Below are 22,973 nucleotides of genomic sequence, written 5' to 3'. Positions count from 1 at the left end.
CACAGAAATAATACCACCCGTGTTCACCGATTCCTGATGCCTTCCCCATGTGAGGAAGGGGGACAGGAAAAGTCCTGGATGAGGGAGCTGTGATCTTTAATAACATGATTTGGAAAGCATCACTGAGAAAAGTCCTAAAGGAGCTGAAGGAGAGTGTGAAGATCTCTGGGAGAGCAGGTTCTGGGCAAAAGTAACAGCCAGTGAACAGTAAGAGCAAGGAGAAAGTGTACACAAAAATGGAGGGGTTATCACTGATGGACGTGTGTGCCTCCCATCTTCCAGAGAAAAGATTAGTGAGTGGTGGATCACACACACAAGACAAATCCCGTCTCTGCCCTCACCAGGAAATCTCACAGGGCACCGAGACCTGGAATCAGATTTCTGATTTTTAGAGAGGTACGTATGTTAGGGATGCTGGTTGGAGTGGGCTGAATAGCGTCTCCCTCACAATTCACATCCACCCAGAACCTCAGAGTATGACCTTTTTGGGATATTTGCAGATATAGTCAGTTAAAGATCTCAAGATGAAACCAATCTACATTTAAGGTGGATCCTAAATCCAATGAACGGTGTCCCTACAAGATGAAGAGAGGACACAGTGACACAAACAGGAGGTGATATGAAGACCGAGGCAGAGACTGGACAAAGAATTGCAGGCGGCCACCAGAAGTGAGGAGAGGGGCATGGGACAGTTTCTCCCTCAAAACCTCCAGAAGGTACCAACCCTGCCCACACTTTGATTTCAGGCTTCTGACCTCAAGAAAGGTGAGAGAGTCAATTTCTGTTGTTCTAAGCTACCTGGTTTGTAGCCATTCGTTAAAACAGCCCCAGGAAACTGTTAACACTGATTGTCTTAATCTGGTCATATGTGCTACTACTCTTTTGTTATTAATACATAAGTGTGTGGTGGGCACTTGTGTTTATGCTCCCAGAATCTACACGCCATTCTGTGCTAAAAAACATTTCAGATTTGCTTTGTGGAAAGTGACGGTGACTACATCTTCAGCTTTAGGGAAGTGAAGCAAAGGCAAAGGCTGATGGGCATATTTTATCCCAGTGACTCCAGGGGCTGAGACAAAAATGGTATTTTTAGCTATGAAGATATGCTTTTTAATTCCTACTGGATTTGAACCAAAAATGCTGGGGATGCTGCCACCACCCTGCCACTGTGTGGAGCCTGGAACTGCGGCCAGCACACACGGGAAGAGCTGAGAGGTGAAGAGAAACCGAGTCCCCATGAGGTCACTGGGCCCCAAATCTTGCTATATCTTAAGGTGACCCTTCACCTGTCCCCCTGCCAAACTCCTCATGAATCAAAAATTCTTTCTTAGCTCAGGCCATTTTGAATTGTCTCCTAAAACATTCAGTCAAAAGAATCCTGAGAAAACAGATTCCAGCCTGGCCTACTGTCTTAATTATTTTGATGACTAAGAAACACTACGTGTACACTTCACTTACCCAAAAACGGGCAACAGGTTTCATCTCCAATAGAGCTGCTTACCTTGTACCTCAGTGTCCCCCGCAGCAGAGTGTGCGCAGATGGGATGCCGTAAATCTCAGCATACTTCGTACTGTCTCTGTTAGGATAGCCTTCCAAATTTAATCCGGGGAAATAATCCATGGGGGTCACTGCATCAAGAAAGGAGATGCCCCCTGCGACATTCACAACCTGAAGAACATTGAAAGGGCACGGATGGGGTTACAATATTGTGCTCCCTGTGGACTCATCTGCATTATTTTCTTAAAAAATAAAATCAAATTTTTAAAAGAAAGCAGTAGAGGGTTTGAAAAAAAAAATTTTTTTAATGAAACTACCATAATTGACATCTCATACCTAAGCTATTGAACTAATATAGTTCAAAAGGCCATTATTCTCCCCAGCTTTAAAATCCAACTTAAGGGGCTCCTGGGTGGCTCAGTCAGTTGAGCGTGGGACTTCGCCTCAGGTCGTGATCTCATCGTTCGTGAGTTTCAGCCCCAAGTCGGGTCCTGGGCTGACAGCTCAGAGCCTGGAGCCTGCTTGGGATTCTGTGTCTCCCTCTCTCTCTGCCCCTCCCCCATTCATGTGCGCTCTCACTCTGTCTCTCAAAAATAAATAAACATTTAAAAAAATAAAATGAAATCCGACTTAAATCTGGATAAGATGGCACTGAAGAGTGCCCCATTAGGGTTTCAGGGAGCTGAAAGCAATGGAAATTTTAAAGGGCTGTGCTCCAGCTCGGTGTTACACCTAAGTGATCAATCACTGGGTTCTACTTCTGAAACCAATATACACTTTCTGTTAACTAACTTGACTATCAATAAATAAATTTTAAAAAATAAAAATAAACCAACCATAAAACACAAAAACTAAAAATAAATAAATGGGGGGGCACCTGGGTGGCGTAGTCGGTTGGGCGTCCGACTTCAGCCAGGTCACGATCTCGCGGTCTGGGAGTTCGAGCCCCGCGTCAGGCTCTGGGCTGATGGCTCAGAGCCTGGAGCCTGTTTCCGATTCTGTGTCTCCCTCTCTCTCTGCCCCTCCCCCGTTCATGCTCTGTCTCTCTCTGTCCCAAAAATAAATAAACGTTGAAAAAAAAAATTAAAAAAAAAAAAAAAATAAATAAATAAATGGCTATGCTCCAAAACAACAGCGATGTTCTCACTTCATCTTCACTTACATCCCCCTTTGAACGCAGAGCATCGGGCACCAGTCTTGTGCATTTCTGTCACTGCTAGCACTAACGGGGGACCTACCATGTACGTGCTGGGATCACACTCCTTGTGGAGGGAAGGAGAGTGATGAAGAAGTTGCAATTTCTGTCTCCATTCCCTCGGTTCATGAACAAACATTTACTGAATGGCCACCAAGTGCCAGCAGCAGTGCTAGAACGACCATAAGGAGCTCACAGCCTAGACAAGTCAACCTATGGGTGTGCACTGGGGCTGGGGAACAGGAGAGAAGTCCACTTACAAGAGAGACGACGTGTGAACAGACAGCGAAACCCATAGAAGTGCCACCCCCTGGTCTTACTGCTGCTTAGAATTAAGTCGATTCCCAAGCTCTTCTGATTTCACTCTAAAATCCTCTTACCCACCCCCTCCCCCATCACACACCCAAAATGCACTGATGCAGGTTTTTCCCTTTGACTTTGATGAAAGGACTAAAGTTTTCTTTCAGCTTGCGAGGTTTATGATCATCCCTGAGATGATGGAAGACATCCCGGAGTGATCAAATCAGGGCTGGGGGGGGGGGGGGGGGGGTCGTTGCTGGCAGAACTGGGTTCATCCCCTTGCACCACTGGAAACGGCTTCCCACCACGGGTCTGCAGCTGCACAAAACCACCCCAAAGAGTCTTCTGCTAAGATCCCTGGAGTTTATTTGTAGATGGGTTCTGCACGTGCCTTGCTCTGAGAGAGAAAACGGAAATGTGTGTGTGTGGGTAGCCGAAGGCCCAGAAGAAACAGGCGACGCTGACTGGCGTCAGGCCTGGAGGCATCCCTGCAGTTAAAAGGCTTGGGTTTGCAAGCACCAAGCACCAAGCACCACTAAAACTCCAAGAGTGACAGGCTGAGGGAGGTGAGGAAAGCTTCTCATTTACTTTCCTTAGGAAACTCCTCTGGACAGTAAACATTTCCAGGGGGACCAATTCTGTACCATTGCCTTCAAACAGATTTTTTTTCTATCAGAATTGTAAATTTAAAAGAAATCTAATAAGAAAGCAAACGTTAACCTTTAAAGGGTCTCCACACACATCTCACTTCTATGACTTACAGCAATTCTAACGTTTTGTTTGCTTGTTTGAAGGTGAGGAAATTGTTTTAAAGAAAAAGACAATAAAAACTACTATACTCCAGCACTTTACTAATCAGAAGTCAGTCAGCTGCTTCATAAGTTTATCAGGAGATCCTCGGAAGAAAATAGGGAAATATCAGCTGAATAATAATGATTCATTTAGAGAGATTGAAAACTGCCAAAACTACCTGATCCAAAAAAATTACTGGGTAATCACGTGTCCTGTGATATTCATACAGAGTCGTATGTCTAGTGGCATATCATGGGGTTCATTAATATGCCCTATCCTGTTTAATATTTTATTAATGGCTTGGATAAAGAATGACATATTTATCTATTTGGCACAGAATATGCATTTTGCCTGACTCGACAACGCACACACCCAGCACCTACTGCCAACAGAAACAGTGGCTCCTTACCCATGGCTGCCACAGACTGCCCTAAATCCAGCCCTTCCCACACACGCAGCCACACCCACACGTCTCCCAACCACTGACCGACAATAAGCTTGATTGCTAAACTGACTAGACACCTAAACACAGGAACTACACAGACAGTTCATTTATTCAGGACCTGCTTTGTGCTAAGTGCCTTATATACATTACCTTCAATTCATGCAATAATCCATTGTTCAGAGGTGGAAACTGGGACTGAGAGTCACCCAGAGGCAGATTGGAGCCCAGGTCTATCTGACTCCAACGTCTATGTTCTTTCTACTACACCACACTGTCTCCTTAATTGAGCTTATCTGTGGATCAGTATTTTAAGAAGGCTACTCATTGACACGGTGTAACCTTCCACATTATGGCACCAGTGATACACCTGCAAACTGCATTCAAAATGGCTGCAGGCAATGAAGAGCTGTGGCTCTTCCTACAAAGGAGGGCTGGGTGCCGCAGTCCAGGTAGGGGCAAGCAAGCAACGGGAAGAAAGCTACAAAACCTACCTCAGAGCTGAGTTTTCAGAGCAAGCACGATCTGGAGAATATTTGTTTCAATGCGAGTAGTTTAGAAGAGGAGGCTGAAGGAGATGATGCCATATCACCCTCAGGTCCCACCAATGTCCCACCACCCATAGAGAAAACAGAACTAAGAGAAGACACAGACACTGTCTTCCAGATATGTAGAAGGGAATCATATTTGTTAGAAATAGGATTAGAAAGGGGCTCCTGAGTGGCTCAGTCAGTTAAGCGTCCAACTTCAGCTCAGGTCATGATCTCATGGTTTGTGGGTTCCAGCCCCATGTCAGGCTCTGTGCTGACAGCTCAGAGCCTGGAGCCTGCTTCGGATTCTGTGTCTCCCTCTCTCTCTTCCCCTCCCCCACTCACACACACACACTCTCTCTCTCTCTCTCTAAAAAATAAATAAACCTTAACAAAAAAAAGAAATAGGATTAGACGTTAGAAGTTAAGAATGGTGTCAGTGGCTGGAAATTCTGCAAGGATGTGGAACAATGAGATATGTCCTATTTCATAGGCCACTGCCTGAGTTGCTGGAAAAGTTTAAGGCTTCAACTTTTAAGCAGAAGCCAGAGAGGTCACCTGACCCTCCATTATGATTCCCTGAATTATATAAGGCCTGCTCCGTGCGGGCGGTGAGAGTGGTGGAGGGGATGGAGGGACAAGAATATAAAAGAGGCTTTAAGAAGTTTAACAATCTGGGTTGGGAGACAGACAGATACACTTGAATTACTGAGTGAATAATACAGCATCCGGAAAATTCTTACACAGACAAAGTGTGGGAGTCTGGACAAAAGAAGAGTGAATGGGGGTTGGAGTGGTCAGGAAAAGCTGTCTCCACAAGAGGAAACTTGAGCGGGACCTTGAAAAAAGTATCATTTTTAGCAAAGAAAAGAAAGCCCTCATGTTTTCTCTTGGCTTCCTCCACAGTGTCAGGGAGATGCAAAAGCATTCCTTTTTTACAAAAGAAGTTGAGGATGAAAAGGAAAAACTTCAAATTCAATATGTACAACTTCTGCTGCCTGGAAATAACCTCTTGCTTTTCCTGAGCACCTACCACGATCAATTTCTTTATGCAGCTAACTTTTACGCCTTGCCTGAGAACGTGCGTTAGGCAGATTGCTGTCTCTTTGGCCTCAGTGAGCCCTACTGCAAGTACCCTACACGGCTGCTATGATTCTGCTTAGCTTCAGACAAGCAGCCCAAAGATCGGAGAGATTCGGGGATGGTTCTAGAGCCACCAGCTGGCAAAGGGCCGAGCGAGAGCACAGAGCCAGGCCCACTACCATCAAAGCCCCGGCTCTTTCTCTCACACAGGCTCTGCTCACCCGTCCATGGTATTCATCTTTTCAGTTATATGGCCTCCTGAAAACAAGCATTTGCCCAATGGAAGCAAGAATTTTCCCTGCATCCACATGTTAGTGTAAACCAAACATGGCCTGGTCTCTTTTCCAGGACAGCAGGTGGTGGAAGGAGCCGCTAAATGCGACAGGAGGCAGACGGAGGCATTTAAGGATGTGCTCAGCCGAACAGCAAACTGTTTCCGGCCCGGACCTTCATGATTCTCAGGACTGGAGAGCTAGATGAGACGTCAGTATCCACATTACCGTTAGGAGGCTGATGCCTGATGGACCTTGACAACTGCCTGGACTTTGGTGGCGCTGTGAGGGAAGTCGGCACTTGGACCAGAACACAGGGGTCCTGTTTCATATCCCGAAACACGCGCATGTATCTTTCTAGCATCAAAGTGCCCTGCTTGTTTGGGACTGTTTTCAGTGCAGCTATGATCCTCTGGTCACCAAACCGGCTCTTCTCAAATTCGGCTGCACTTAGAATCACTTGGGGAGTCTTTGAAGATCCCCAAACCCAGGCAAATCAGCATTTCTAGGGATGCGCCCAGGCATCATTATTTTTCAAACCGCTCTGTTGATTCCAATGCACACCTAAGGCTGCGATGTATACTCTGTACATCATAGGCACAGAGGACAACAACTGATAATAACGTTCACTTTGTGTCTTGAGAAATTCTTTCAATTTACTCCTTTGTACACAAAATACGTTTAAATCAGATACACTGGGGATTCAGAAAACCGCTGCTTGAAGAATCTCTGTAAGACACACAGCTGGTGACATAATTCACCACCCCCTGCGGGGCTGGAGCCAGGGACAAGGAGGTGCCTAGATCACAACAGTTAAGGAGAAACCCTCAGTCTAGTCACATGTGCTCTTTGCAAGACTCGTTCCTTATAGCTAGGGCATGAACTATGAAGGCAGACAAGTGCAATACGGGCACTGGCTGTGCCCCTTGAGGTCTCTTAGACTGTGGCTGAGTTAGCTATGCTTCTTATGCCACCCACTAGGATGGTCGTTAAGAATCACGTGAGGTTGGCGCTCAGCACAGTTAGGCTGGCGGCGTCCCTGCCCGGCTGGCACCTGCTCATCCTTCAAGGCCGAGCACATCTTGTCTTCTCTGCTAACTTTCTTCTCCCCCGTCCTCACCAAGGTCAAATCAACTGCCCTCTCATCTGCACACTCTAGAACTTCTCCCACCGGATCTTAGCCACTTATCCTACTGTCTTACCTGCCATGAGGCAATCTGGTAAAAGATCTGGGTTTGACACTGAACTTGGAGAGCTCTTCCCTTCTGGCATACAACGGCTGGGAAAGAAAGTTAGTTTCTTTCCCTGACCCACCAAACCCTCCATTCTAGCTGTGAGTCCTCCGAGGTCAAGAACTTCACTCAGTGGGACAACCTTTGGTGCCTTGCACACAGTAGTGACTCAGCACATATTTAGGACTCGGTAAATGTCTTTCCTACTGAAAGAAATCACAAGGTGACCTGTTTTTATACGTGCAGAGAAGTTGAGAAGTGAGTTTTCAAATTGCAGAAACACCTTAAGAGGGTGAAGAGGAAAGAATGAGCACAGGCTTCACGGGGAACAGCAAGTAGACCACACTGAGTGGAACAGAAAATACCCACTGGGAAACACTGGTGGAGGAGGGAATGGAGGACGCGCAGCCACTGTCAAAGGGCCTGTATCAGGGAGAAAGACTTTGGACTTCGTGAGACGGTCACTGTAGGTTCATATCTCTAAAGCTTTGCTGATAATCCTTCACCTTTCCGTTGAGCAGGTAGGTGGCGGGCTGCATTATGTTCATCAAAACTCCCACTGGACTCCAGCTGAATCTGTATCTCAGAGGGTTGTCCGAGTGTTCCGGGGCTGGAAGCCCGCCACAGTAGGAAATATAAGATTCAATCTGTAAAGTAAGGGAACAATAAATTGAAGAGGATTAATATTAAGTAAGGGAGATTGATGTATCTAAGTAATTAAATGAGCACGATGACAAAAACTGGGCAAATGAGGTAAACTCACTGGATTTTTTTTTCCTTAAAGTTACAAAGGCTTTCAAAAGCACATTCTTAGAGCTAAACATTGTTTGATCAAGTCAGTTACATTTTATGTATTCATTTTTAAAATCCACTGGAGATTGTGACCAACAGTTTGCTAGTTAAAAATCCAACTATTAGTTCAATTCTGCTTCGTCAGTTCCTCCTGACTTTTGTGTTCAAATGACATATTTGATTATAATTTGATTATATATTTTATAATATACAAGTATAATTAATTAGTATTAATATATAATGAATATAAAATGTAATCTTTATATAATAGATCATTATAATTTGATTCTGCATTTGACTACATACATATTAAATATATAACCTAAAGCATTTAATCTGACTCATCACATTTTCATACCCAATAGTTCCTTCTCATGTGTAAAAGATACTTCATAAACCAAAAGTTTGACAATAATCCAAAGAATTTTTCCCACTTTTAAAAGTTAAACATTGGGGCGCCTGGGTGGCGCAGTCAGTTAAGCGTCCGACTTCAGCCAGGTCACGATCTCACGGTCTGTGAGTTCAAGCCCCGCGTCGGGCTCTGGGCTGATGGCTCAGAGCCTGGAGCCTGTTTCCGATTCTGTGTCTCCCTCTCTCTCTGCCCCTCCCCTGTTCATGCTCTGTCTCTCTCTGTCCCAAAAATAAATAAACGTTTAAAAAAAATTAAAAAAAAAATTAAAAATAAAAAAAATAAAAGTTAAACATTATTATAGAATCTCCAAAGTAGTCTAAAACTTTTCATTAAACCAAAATATTATGGTAGCATCTATTTCTCTAAAAATCAGTTGTTTAAGCCTTGAACATTGTTATATCACACAGATATTTCTGAAGTTATAAGATTTTACTTGAAATTTCTAGTCAAGGTATGAGTTAGAATATAATAGCTTCCTTAATCAAAATTACAAAAAGATTATTTCTGTACACAAAAATCGGGACCTTTTAATATTTTCCTAAATGGACCTTTGGGTGTAAACTGGGCTCACCGTGGCTCCCACTTCCTTGGCCTTATCTATGGTTTCCATTGCCAACATATGATCAAGACCAGGGTCCAGTCCCAGTTCGCCAATAACTGTGATGCCAGCATCTTCCACACTACAACAGGCAGAAAGAGGAGGAAGAAAAAGTTGGATACAAAATAAAAACAATGCCATGGAACTACTTTGTTGAAAATGACTAGAACTTACCTCTTTTCTAATTCTTTTAGTTCCGGTGTGATGTAGCTTGCGGTGATCATGTTAACTTTGCTTGTGATGCATGCCTTGGCCACAAGAGGATGCAATGCATAAGGCAACAAGCTTAAAAACAGAGAGAAACTATCAGAAACTTTCCCAAGCCTACCTTCCAATATGTCTTGAACGGCACTGAAGCTATCACTCTGATTAAATTATTCTCTCCAAGATGACCAGTGACTCCTCAAGAACTACAGAATAAATTCATCCTATTATCCCATTTAAAACCCTCCACAATTGACCCTCACCTAACCTTTCCATTATTCTCCCTCAATCTGCTTCATAAACCAAATATGGTAACCATATATGGTAACCAAAGAAGTTATTGTAATTCTCCACTCACAGTCCGTACTTTTCTAGCTCTGAAACTTTACTCTCACTATACCTTCTACGTGGAATATTACATCCACCCACTCACCTCCATCCAGGCCATACCCTCCGTAAAGAAATGTCTGAAAAGGTATCTTCTCCAAAAACTCTCTCAGATTCCCCCAAAGCCAGATCTCCTTCTTCTGCATTCATTCAGCTATTTGTTTTTGTTTTGTTTTGTTTTGTTGTTTTTTTTTTTTTTTTTTTTTTGGTAACATTTAATGGGATTTGTTCCATTCATCTTTATAGTTCTATGATTTTCTGTCTTGGATCCCCTACTAAAAGATAAGGTTGCTTTTCTTTTTCCTCCACATTTCCCAAATGCCCATCAGGTTAGGTTAAACTAAGTCAAAGTGACCCATATGTTACATTACAGAATAGAATCTAGGAAGGTCCAAAGGAGGAAATAAGCTTTAATGGTATTGATTGGTGTAAAGGCTATCAAAATGGCTAGACGTCTATATGCTAGGCAAAAAATGAAACTGTGCTCAAAACTCAACTTCAATCAGGTTTTTTAAAAAATTGGCTTTGGTGTTTTAATTTGGGACTACACAATCACAAAAAATAAAATAAATTTCCATAAATGTTAATATAAATGAACATAGTCATATTCTATCCAAGGAATAATAAAACATCCTGTCAACTGCATAGTAATAGTCAAGTTCTACTAGCTTATTGCCTATTTGCTGAAGCAATCTACATAGTACAATGAAAATGTAAGTACAAACTTATAAACATTATCACACTACATCACTGTACTTGACAAATTCATCTTGCAAACTTCAGATTTTCTCTATTTTATATAAAACAATAAACCACCTCTGAGATACTTATGCCTCCTCAGGTTAGTAGAGTATTGCTACTTAGGGGCGCCTGGGTGGCTCAGTTGGTTGGGCATCCAACTTCAGCTCAGGTCATGATCTCACGGTCCGTGAGTTCAAGCCCCACGTCGGGCTCTGTGCTGACAGCTCAGAGCCTGGAGCCTGCTTCGGATTCTGTGTCTCCCTCACTCTGGCCCTCCCCCACTCACACTCCGTCTCACTCTCTCTCTCAAAAAATAAATAAACATTAAAACAAAATTTTAATGAAGTATTGCTACTTAGATTTATGATCATATGGAATACAATTGTGTACCTATTTTGCCAGTATCAATAGGAAAACCCTTAATGTCTGTCTTTTGGGTTTTTTAGCTTATTTATTTATTTTGAGAGAGATAGAGAGACAAAGAGAGAGAGAGAGAGAGAGAGAGAGAGAGAATCCCAAGCAGGCTATGCCCTGTCACCACAAATCTCACAAACCATGAGATTATGACCAGAACAGAAATCAAGTGTAGGACACTTAATCGACTGACTCACCCAGGCGCCCCTGTTTTTTGGCTTTTTTAATCACAAAGAATTATTGCTAAACACAGTAGCCTCTAAAAGCCCATGAACAAAATAGTTGCAAGATTCTGTTGGAAAAATATTCATAGAAAATGTACAATGGCATCATCTTAAAAATTAAGTAGGGATTTTTTCCCCACATTCCCCACATTAAAGCCTTTCTTGATAAAAACTTTATCAAGATCTAATAACATTTTTAAACTCTGGCATAATCTGCACTAACTGAATAATATGATGAGAACTAGAATGCCAGGACTTTGATTAATGGTGCCTGTTTTAGACAAAAGGATTTGCATTCATAACTCACTGAGTATGTAATATAGTACCTACTCAAAGGGACATAACTCTTCAGTTATTTGAGTTGACTCAAACCCAATTAATCCAAATAGCTGGAAATGCCACTTATTAAAACATACACAAAATACAAATGGAATTTTCAAAGTAATTTATGAAACTCAATTACTACTTTGCATTAAATCATTAAAAACTAGAATTGCAAAATTAAAACCATGAGGATTTGACATACTATTATGAATTTTTTTGTGAAACATATTCTTTGTTCATTTTATTTTGGTGACCACTGTGTTTTCATCAAAACACTCCTTCTCCAACTTAAAAAATTTTTTAAATTATTTAAAGAACGGTACAGGATGTTCAACAACACTATTCAGCATGAAAACAGATTTTGTTAATGCTAAATCTTATTCAAGGCCATCGGTTTGCTAAATTTTAAAATTTGCAACATATTAATAGATTATTATCTTGTCACATTTTGCTTCAGATTTAATTCCAAGTGTCTTATATGTTGTCTTTCTTTAAGGAAAAAAAATGTTTTATTTAGGTACCTATGTGTGGTAAAACAGATTTCTTTGTTGTATTCAGGACGTTAGAACATTCCATTATGAACCATAATCACATCACTGATAGTCAAGGTCCATGGTCATTGGTGAATATTTGCTGAATAAAAATTATTGCACATTAAATTTGTATAAGTAGAATAATATTTTAAGTGCCTAAAGTGAGACTTGAACTTAAATACATCAAGAGATAATGCACACGTTCCCACACAGAATTACCTCATTGTGTTTTTGCAGCCCCTTTTTTCTTTAAAGTAGAACATCACAGAACTTCCTCCAAAGATATCATTTTAATCTAATCTAACTATGAAAATGACTTAATTATGGATGAGCAGGTAATTTTCTTCCGTCCATCTTGGAAAAATCATATTCTAAGAATAAATGCTTATTCTAATCACTTTGGTATTTCAAAACTAGGTTTAATTATAGAGTGACTCTCATGTAGCTCTGTACCTAGAAGTTAGATCTGCATTTTTATCAGTAATAAAAGCTATATTTCAAGATCTGTTCCTATGATAAGACTAAAAATGGTCATAAGGCTAGAGAACCTACTTATGTTCACTTAAACTTTATAAGTTCAAAGGATAAAATGGCCACCAAAATAAATGAAACATGAAGACCTCTGACCCAGCAGCTCCACTTTTAGATAGATTTCCAATAGAAATGTATACATATGGCAATCAAAAGACAAATACTGAAATGTTCACAGCAACACAATTCATAATAGCCAAATTCCAGAAGCAATCTAAACACCCATCAACAGTCAAATGGATAATAATGGTATATTCACACAATGGAATGTTACATAGCAATGAAAATGAATAAACTATAATTATAAGCAACAACACAAACAACTCTCACAATCACAGTGTTAAAGAAAGAAGGCAGCCACAAATGAGGACAGACTGAGTGGTTCCAACTATACAAAGTTGAAAGCTAGCAAGAACTAATGTACGTGAGAAGCCATGATAGTGCTTACCCTTGGGGGATAGGGCTAATAATGGAAAGGGACACATGGGTGGCTTCTGGGGTACTGTTACTCTGTGCGTGGATGTTAATGATGGTTACAAAGTGTGTTCATTGTGAAAATTCACTTAACTATACACTTATGATTTGGTCATATCTGGGTACACACTTCATTTGAAAGTTTACTTAGAGCAGAGAAAGAGAAAATAAGGAAAAAAGAGAAATAACAACAAAATATATGGCCATCTTCTCTACCTAGATACTAACCTGATGACAAGGTCCTGTTTTGCCACCAAGGAGCTCAATTTCTCTTCTTGTTTACTAATGTCCATGCTAACAGGATTAATATTATATTTCTTGCCTAACTGTTCAGTTTGGTTCTTCATATCGGAGCCTATTTCAAGAATATAAAAGTCCAACTTTTAGATTTCCTTTCACTAATCAGAGAGTAAAACACATTTTAACAGCTCCAAAAAGAATTTCTCAAAGTTTAGAAACAAGATGGTCATCTGAAATTCACAGAATAAGCACGTTTTGAAATCAGTTTTTCGTCTTCTGCTCTAAAACTTAGGGCTATTTACCTACTGTTATTTGTATACTGTCATCTCTTGACAGATATTCCAGTACAGGCTCAGATACATAACCAGATCCAAGAACCAAGACCTTTTTCTTGGTGCCCATTGAAAGTGATTGAGCAAGCTCCCTATAAATAAAAGAGGGAAGGAAGAGAAAATTTTAACAACAAAAGAAATTTAAATAACAAAATCTTTCTGTCCCCAAAACAAACCAAATCTTAGACCGTGAAATGATAATTTTTCCCACATTTCTTACAACAAGAACCTCAACAGGAGTTCCTTACACCAACATTTTCCATTAATTATTTTAGATTTTGTGTGATGAACAACAGACCCTGACCTCTCTGAAGTGACTGTCCATGAACTTTCATGAATTCCCAACCACTACTGAGGTGCGATTCTGGACCACTGCCTGGCTTACTCACAACTGAGTAACCTGGTTTCACACTTTATCCTTTCAGGGGACATGATTTAAAACCATGCCAGGGGCTTTACATCAGAAACCCTATTTCCTCCTCACAACAATCTGAGGAGACAACAATCTGAGAAGGAGATTATTATTAGCCATATTAGGCATTGCTTGTCATTTATCATTAGGGTCTCTTGAAAACAATTAAAACCATAGTTTTGAAATCACAAATGCCATGGGTTAAATGTAAAAACCGAAGATGAGTTACAAGGCAGGATTTTAATGCCTGAACAGTTTATTCTGTTGGAATTTGTCCCTTCCTGTCAGATTAACTCTCTGTCTTTCCTACAAATTATGACCTCCAAGACCGTGACTGTCTTGTTCATCTTTATAAACCCAGTAATGCTCAACAAATCTTGTCTTAAATATGGAAGATATTCATTAAAACTCTGTTGAGTCAAATTCCCAGATACCAGTGTAAGACCATGGAAATGGCTTTGTGCCAGAGACGTAAGCAGAAGGCTCTGCTGTTGGAATCTTTTAGGTCAAACTGTCTCTCAAACTTTAACCTTTCCATTAATTATAAGTGAATACAAATAAATGTATCTTTTAATGCTTATTTATTCATTTTGAGAGAGGGAGTGTGTACGTGTATGCAGAGCAGATTGCAGGGAGGAGGGGAAGAGAGAGAGGGAGAGAGAGAGAATCCCAAGCAGGCTCTCTGTTGCCAGTGCTAAGCCTGATGCGGGGCTTGATCCCATGAACTGTGAGACCATGACCTGAGCCAAAATCAAGAGTTAGACACTCAACCAACTGAACCACTCAGGCACTCCATGAATACAAATAAATTTAAATACAAAATGTCCCTGCCCCTCTTCACCCCAACACTCATGTTACTGATGAGGTGATTCTACTTTAACCTCTGTCCCCATCCATTTCAACCCCTAGAAGGGAACTAGTAATTTGGTTATTGTATATCCTTTCTAACAACACTTTCTATAGTCTATGTAAATAAATTACACTTTTGATGCCTAAAAATAAAATGTTCAAAATACATTTTTTAAAACTTGTTCCTACATTTTAATACTGTCCACCCCATGGGCAACCTCAAAGACTCCAGGTTAATAGTCATGGTGTTAAGTGATGAAGAGAACATTCGAATAAGGAAGATATTTAAGATAACTTAAATTTCCTTTCAAAATACAATCTTCATTATCAGTTTCCTGACAGAATATTCCATTAGGAAGGAGGGCAGGAAGTCCTAGCAGACTTGCTGCTACAAAAAATATGGTGTGTAACAGTGAAAACATCATTGTGACTGGTCATGTTAGACATGTTATTAGGATTAGCAATATAAGAGATCATCAGCAGATAAGAATCAAAAAATACAGAGAGTTATGAAAAACTAACACATGTGAAGTTTCCTCTCTAAGAAACTCTCCCATGGGCCTATCGTGCTAGCCACTTAAAAAAAAATCACTCTTGCTATCTTATGCCAGAATATTTCATTGACACATAAAAAGTAACTATTAGAAAACTAACACAGATGGACAAGCACAGGAGTAGTATACTTGATCCTAGCAGATCTCTTTATTTCTTATAGATAGAAGAACTGAGAAAGAAGCTAAGGCAGTTTGTTTCTTTTTAATTTTTCCACTCTGGTCTCTCCTGAGAATTCAGTGCATGGGTTATTTTGTTAGATGTGAATAGACCAGTGGAGCAGATATAAACACAAATCAAGTGCAATCAGCTGAAGAGGACCAGAACATTCCAAAGAAATGTCAATGTTTTCAAATTCTGAAGAGTAAAATCAATTAAAGAAACAAGGGCCTTAGCTGAGTACTTTTCTAAGAGGACTATTCTCTTGGGTAGATTTACCACATTACTGTTTGGTATCTTCCTCCTAAGAAGAATCCCCAGGGAAAACTGACCTCTCACCATTTTCTTTCTTCACTACTTCTGTTAATTTCTAAATAAGAGCCCACTTATCTAAACATCATACTAAACGAAACACAGTCCAAATCCTCAACTAGAAACCAGACTAAAAATACCACATAAAAGGTTAGTGTGCTTATGTTCTTTGAGAAAACACCTGAGACATAACACTATGCAAAATTCTAGAGAAAGAACAAGGTGCTACCCAAAGGAGAACTTTTTGGACTTTACTTGCTTACATACAAGTCAACGCAGGAGATTAGAAAACCAAAATGATGTTCAGAGGAAAATAATTCCCACTGGTTTCAGCTAGTCACTTAGTTTGGATTTCCTATACTTAAAGACATTTTCAAAATTGTATAAGCCTAGTATCGTGAACTCACATAGAAACATTTAAAAATACTCAACAAATCCAAGATAAGAATAATGCTTACCTGTTCTCTCGGAGTTTCTGGATATATTTATATTTATCAGGCAATGTACCGTTGGATGTAATCACTGCCTAAATGTGTATGACACAAGACATTTCTTTAGTGTTCATATTTTAGACCCACAAACATGGCTTATGACTGACAGAGAACAAAGATGGAGAGAGTAAGGGAGAGAGGGAGAGAGGAAGGTAGTGGAAAAAATACATTCATGGAAAAAAACTATTATAACTTACGTCCCGCACCACTGGAGAAAAATTCTGACTTTCAAGAGGCTGTGTTGCATCTGATAATATCTGAAACAAAAATGAGATTGGTAAGAGATAAACGACATTGCAAAGAAGGATTCTTGGTGTTTGTTTACATATTACAATATTAGTCAAAGGAAAAAATAAGTTGGAAAAGTTTTCTAAAGACCACTGAATATAAATAATTGGTAATAGAGGTCTACAGGCAATGGATTGTGCCCCCCAAGAACATACTATTTCAGTACAAGTTTCAATTTTAAAACTAAAATTTGATTATAATCATCTTTGCTTGTGGAAAACACAAAGTAGTTTATCCTTCCCCTCCAGTTAGATGTGTCATATTGAACATGCTACAAACATCTCCATAAGCCGTGCAGCCATTGTCCCCACTCAGAAGGCCTGTATCCTATCCCAAAGGATAGGACATTGTTCTATCAGAAGAGAGAATGGGTCTTCCAGACAAAAAGTCCCCAACCCTGCAATAGGGAGTCTACCTCACACCAAGATTAGTTCTATGTATCAGCACATCAGAATTTCAAAAGTGTCAGGGAAAATGGCTTGACCAAGTAGACCTCAAAAAGTCACCCAGTCTTCCCATTAATCTCACAAGAATGAGTCAGATGGCCAACAACAAAAGCCACATCTCTCATATTAACATCCCAGCATCCTTCTAATCCTCCTCCTTTCTTCCAAGATATCCAACTCCTGAGTAGACTGCCAAAGGGTAGAGGTCATATAAGTTAGTTTTATTGCTTCTGATGGCCAGGGATGTAGGATCAGTGAGACAACCATTCCCTCCTTATCCTTTTAGGTTAAAGTCTAGAGCACTCACCCAGCTAAGAAAAGACAAAAATGTACCTACCAGATACTGGCAGAAGAATATTTGTTTACTGTATTAAAATAAATATCAAAACTACTTTCATGTATCTAAAACATATGACACTTAGGCTATCCCTGGGATACAGGCATTAAAAAAAAAAAAAAAGATATATATATCTGTAAGGCAGGGCACCTTTGGGGAAGCTCATGGAATTGGGATACCTGCAGTCCTCCCACCGCTTCTTCTGCCCAGGCACCTATGGCGCACTCCCCGTCAGGCTGACTGCTCCACCTACCAGCCCTGCCTGCAGGCCAGGAGCCATTAGTAAATAAGACGAGATTTGAATTTCACTTGGCATATGGCTAAACCACTGAACTCTTTAGTATCTTCATTTTCTCTACTGTTTATCTCTAACTCTACAGCCTTACTTAGGCCTTACTGAGACCATGGGAACTACCTCCCACCTCTCGCCTTCCATTTACCTTCACTCTAAAACAAAAATGTGACCATTTCTTCTGTGTCTATTTGAAATCATTTACTAGCTTTTCGATACCCTCAGGATAAAGTCTCTAGCTCCCTATATGGCTTCCAAGACTCTCTATAGTCTGCCTCTCCGACCTCAATTCTCCCTTTTGTCTCATACTCAAAACTCAAGTCCTATTAACAGTGTGGAGCTGCTTATCTACATCAGCTTTCCCATGCCTCTATACCAGGTGGATGTCTCACATGCTATTCCTCTACATGGAATTCTTACTCTTCGTCCTCCAAGATATAGCTGAAGAACTGCCTCCTCTGTGAAGCCTTAATCAAAATCTGCCCCAAAGCACACCTTGAAGGTAAGAACTGCACTTTGGCATCTTGCCTGTGCAATACAATGGTAAATATTCAATAAATGTATTAGTGGATACATGCAATAATCATATGGATTTTTTCCAAGAAAATGAACTAAGTGTCTTGAGTCCACCTACAGAAAGGCAAACCTAAAAGACAACAAAAGGCTGCTTGCTGAATTATTATATTAACTGCCTTCCTTGCTAGAATTCAATCATGACAGAACTACAAGCACAAGGGTCCTAAAGCATATGGTATGCCTTGTCACTTTTACATATGCCACCTTTGAGAGCTCATCACTCTCTCCTAAATTAATTTCAAGCTATTTATCCTGGTGTCAAGACCCTTTGCAATATGGAACCAACATACTCCTTTTTACTCTGTCAGACTTGACAGCTCACAGAAACCCTCTGTCAAATCAACTCCCACCTTTGCTCTCCTGTCTCCATCAGATAGTATGCCTCCCATTCCCATGCAAACGAGCAGATCCTATACATCTACCAAGAGCCAGCTCAAATGTCACCTCTTTCATAAAACCTTTCTTGCCTTTACCCAACAGGACAGAGCCTCACCCTCCACAACTCCATTAACATTTTTCTAATGATTGTCATATTCCACTTTATGGCAGCGTTGCACACTTCTCTCATTCCCTTCCTGGACCTCATCCTACTATAGGTCAGAAGGTATATTTTCATTTTCTTCAACCATATGTGTGCCTTGTTCCAGCAGACAATAACTATCTAATTAATTCAAGCAAAACAAACTTTTCTATTGGCTCAAAATGATAGCCTGTGCCCTGCAATGCCACAGGGTCTGAATCTTACGTCAAAAAGGAAAATACAGCTCCAATACAGTTATCAGACGAGAACAGAGACAAAATACTTAATTTTTTAGTGGTAAGCAGATACACACAAATCAAGACTACAATAAATAGCCATACATTTTCACAAATGTCCACTGCATATATATAATGCTGAGATAGATGCCCCTAAGAGAATCCCACCACACTGTCTGGAAGACTATTGTGATGTATAAAAGGAAAAATATGTGACAATTTAGAGAAGCCGGCTTAGTCATAGGCAATATCACCTGCCCCAGTCTGACCAAAAGTCTCCAACACCTCACTGTCAGATATTTTTAACTTTGTCACGTTGCCTAAGAGACTATCAAACTGCTGATTTAGTAAGCAAAAACATATCATCTTTTTAAATGGACATTTCCCTTCTATTTTTTTTTTTCAAAATACAATGCGTTTATTTTTTATTTATTTTTCAATATATCAAGTTTATCGTCAAATTGGTTTCCATACAACACCCAGTGCTCATCCCAAAAGGTGCCCTCCTCAATACCATCACCCACCCTCCCCTCCCTCCCACCCTCCATCAACCCTCAGTTTGTTCTCAGTTTTTAAGAGTCTCTTATGCTTTGGCTCTCTCCCACTCTAACCTCTTTTTTTTTTTTTTTGGATATTTCCCTTCTAAACAAGGGTGAATTAGATCTTTTCAGACCAATCCTCCCATTGAGTAAAACCAGGTAAAACATGAAAAGCCTCAATTTTTGGCTTCAAAGGATAGATAAAGAAATTTTTTTTTCTGGGAAGACAGAATAGGAGGATCCTAAGCTCACCTTTTCCCACAGATACAACTAGACAACAAACACATCAGTTCAAATAACCCAGAAAACGACTTGTAGACTGGCAGAACAAACTCTCCACAGCTAAATGAAAAGAGGCCACACAAAAGAGGGTGGGAAGGGCTGAGACACAGGGACCTGCAGAACTTTCCACAGGAGGGAGGGACAACACAGGCACAGAGAGGGGAGAGAAACAGACTCTCACACTGGGAGCCCACACAGAAAAGATGAATCCCAGTAACATTTGGTTTTGAAAAACAGAGAGGCCGAATTTCACAGGTTCTTACAAGCACCAGGACTTAAACCTGGAACTTTAAAAATCTGTTGGTTTGGCTCTGGGAGAGCCTGGAAGGCAAGATGAAACTGAGTCCCTACCCTTAAAGAGACAGCACAACAAAAAGCTCGAGTGAGACACAGCATAGAAGCAGCAGTCTGAAAATCGCCTGGGGTATATTGGAGGAAGATTTGTTTACTAACCTCAGAGTGCGAGCTGGAGAGACAAGGATCCATGAAAGACTTCTCTAGGAATGAAGGAGCTGGCCTGTGCAATTTCCCTGCCCCACCCCCCAGGCTAAACACCGGGCCACCAGCTGAAAGCAGCATAGCACATACACTCCTACCTATCTTGCTAATAGTGTGCCCCACCCAAGTGTTCCCCTGCAGACACACCCCCTCAAGCCCAGCTTCAGCTGAATGTCTACTCCACAGAAGACCTGTGCAAGCCTTGCTAACACCCCACATCTGACACGTCGGGCTTCTGCAGATCCACCCCTTCCAATACACTCTTGGTCTGAGTCCATCCAAAGCAGTGCCACAAGCTTGGCAGGGTGCAAGCAGCCCTGACAGACCAGTAGTACTCCAAAGTGATGCATACCTCAGAGAGAAAGAAAATGAACCACACATACTAGTCAGACTGCAGGCACAGCAGTGGGTTGGGGGCAGATAGCTGATCTGACTGCAGGCCCCACCCACTTATAAAAGCTTCCCAGGAGACAAAACAGGGAAAGCAAACTGCACCTCAGTGCTATTACATCTATGGCAAAAGCCAGGTCTGACCTAACTCCAGCTTAAGGCAGCCTCAGACAAACCTACTAACGTCACAGGGATCAAACCTTGCCCAAAACAGGCAAAGAGACCCATTGCAGACAACTGGACTAAAGGAAAAAGCTGCTGAGCCACAACAGCAGAGTGCACACAGCACACACAGGAGACATCCGTGAAGCGCCAGGTTCTGGGCAACAGGGGACATTGCACTACAGGGCCCTACAAGATCTCTTCTTCATAAGGCCACTACTTTCAAAAGCAAGAGATGTAGCTGACTTTCCTAACACATAAAAACAGACAGTTAGACAACAGAGAGTTTGTCTAACAGAGAGTTAGACAAAATGAGGAGATAGAGTAATATGTCTCAGATGAAAGAACAGGATAAAACCAGAACAAGATAACCTAAGTGAAACAGAAATGAGTAATATGCCTAAGGAGACTTTAGACTAATCGCCACAAAGATACTCACTGGACTTGAGAAAAGAGTGGAGGGCCTCAGTGAGACCCTTAACAAAGAGATAGAAAACATAAAAAAGAACAAATCAGAGGTGAAGAACTCAATAATTGAAATTTAAAATACACTAGATGGAGAAGCGCCTGGGTGGCTCAGTCAGTTGAGCATCTGACTTTGGCTCAGGTCATGATCTTGCAGTCTGTGAGTTCAAGTCCTGCATTGGGGTCTGTGCTGACAGCTCACAGCCTGGAGCCTGCTTCAGATTCTGTGTCCCCCCTCTCTCTCTGTTCTTCCCCTGCTCATGCTCTGTCTCTCTCTGTCTCAAAAATAAATAAACATTAAAAAAATTTTTTAAATACATTAGATGGAATAGTGGTCTAGAGAAAGCAGAAGAAAATATCAGGGATCTGGAGGACAGATAACAATCAGCTTGATTGTTATCTATAAGCTAAGAGAAAAATAATAAGCAGATAAGAGAAAAATAATAATACAAATGAAAATAGACTTAGGGAACTCAGCTACACAATCAAGTGTAATGCATCTGCATTATAGGGATCCCAGAAGAAGAGACAGAAAAGGGGAGCAGAATATTTATTTGAAGAATAGCTTAAAACTTCTCTAATCTCAGGGAAGGAAACTGAAATCTAGATCCAAGAGGCATAGAAAGCCCCCAACAAAATCAACCCAAGGAGATCCACACAAAACCACATATAATTAAAACGGCAAAAAGTAGTGCCAAAGAGAGAATTTTACAAGCAAGAGAAAAGAAAACATTTACATACAATGGAAACCTTATAAAGCTATCAGCAGATTTTTCACCAGAAACTTTGTAGGCCAAGGCTGCCCAGGTGGCTCAGTTGGTTAAGTGTCCGACTTCAGCTCAGGTCATAATCTCATGGTTTATGGGTTCAAGTCCTGTGTTGGGCTCTGTGCTGACAGCTCAGAGCCTGGAGCCTGCTTCAGATTCTGTGTCTCCCTCTCTCTCTGCTCCTCCCCCACTCACGCTTTCTCTCTCTCTCTCTCTCTCAAATAAATAAACATTTAAAAAGTTAAAAAAAAAAAAAAAGAAGAAGAAACTTTGTAGGCCAGAAGATAGTGGCATGATATAATCAAAGTAATGAAAGAAAAAAAACCTTCTGCCAAGAATTCTCTATCCAGCAAGTCTATAGTTCACAATAGAAGTAGAGATAAAGAGTTTCTCAGACAAACTAAAGGTAAAGGAATTCTGAGAGACCTGGGTGGCTCAGTTCGTTAAACATCTGACTCTTGATTTTAGCTCAGGTCATGATCTCACAGTTGTGAAATTGAGCCCCACATTAGGCTCTGCACTGAACATGGAACCTGCTTAGGATTCTCTCTCTACCTCTGTCTCTGTCCCTTCCCTACTCATGCTCTCTCTCTCTCAAAATAAATAAACATTTTAAAATAAATAAACATTTTAAAATAAATAAAAGTGAAGGAATTCATGATCACCAAACCAGCCCTACAGGAAATATTAAAGGAGCCTCTTTGAGTGGAAAGGAAAGAACATAAATGGGAGTAAGAAAAGTAGGAAGCACAAAAGCAGAAAAATTAAGTATATCTATAAAAATCAGTCAAGGAAATCACAAAATAAAAGGATGTAAAGTATGACACCATATACCTAAAATGTGGGAGAG

The 22,973-nt window shown here is 40.7% G+C and overlaps 1 protein-coding gene across 2 annotated transcripts in view; it reads right to left on the bottom strand.

The window, feature by feature from the left end:
• Positions 1-22,973, bottom strand: part of AASS (aminoadipate-semialdehyde synthase) — a 65,133-nt gene that overhangs the window by 8,856 nt on the left and 33,304 nt on the right. For both annotated transcript variants that reach the window (XM_086691404.1, XM_025929608.2), the window contains exons 12-19: positions 16,523-16,582; positions 16,293-16,360; positions 13,521-13,642; positions 13,207-13,333; positions 9,321-9,431; positions 9,120-9,228; positions 7,851-7,991; positions 1,502-1,669 (exon numbers count right to left, since the gene is read on the bottom strand). In XM_086691404.1, coding sequence (XP_086547530.1) covers positions 1,502-1,669; positions 7,851-7,991; positions 9,120-9,228; positions 9,321-9,431; positions 13,207-13,333; positions 13,521-13,642; positions 16,293-16,360; positions 16,523-16,582 — 906 coding nt within the window. The remainder of the gene's footprint in view (positions 1-1,501; positions 1,670-7,850; positions 7,992-9,119; positions 9,229-9,320; positions 9,432-13,206; positions 13,334-13,520; positions 13,643-16,292; positions 16,361-16,522; positions 16,583-22,973) is intronic.

Source organism: Puma concolor, chromosome A2, assembly GCF_028749965.1.
Source record: "Puma concolor isolate L17-30 chromosome A2, mPumCon1.1.hap2, whole genome shotgun sequence".
Classification (NCBI taxonomy): Eukaryota; Metazoa; Chordata; class Mammalia; order Carnivora; family Felidae; genus Puma; species Puma concolor.
The sequence above is the reverse complement of the archived record's forward strand: the minus strand, read 5'-3'. Positions and strand labels throughout refer to the sequence as shown.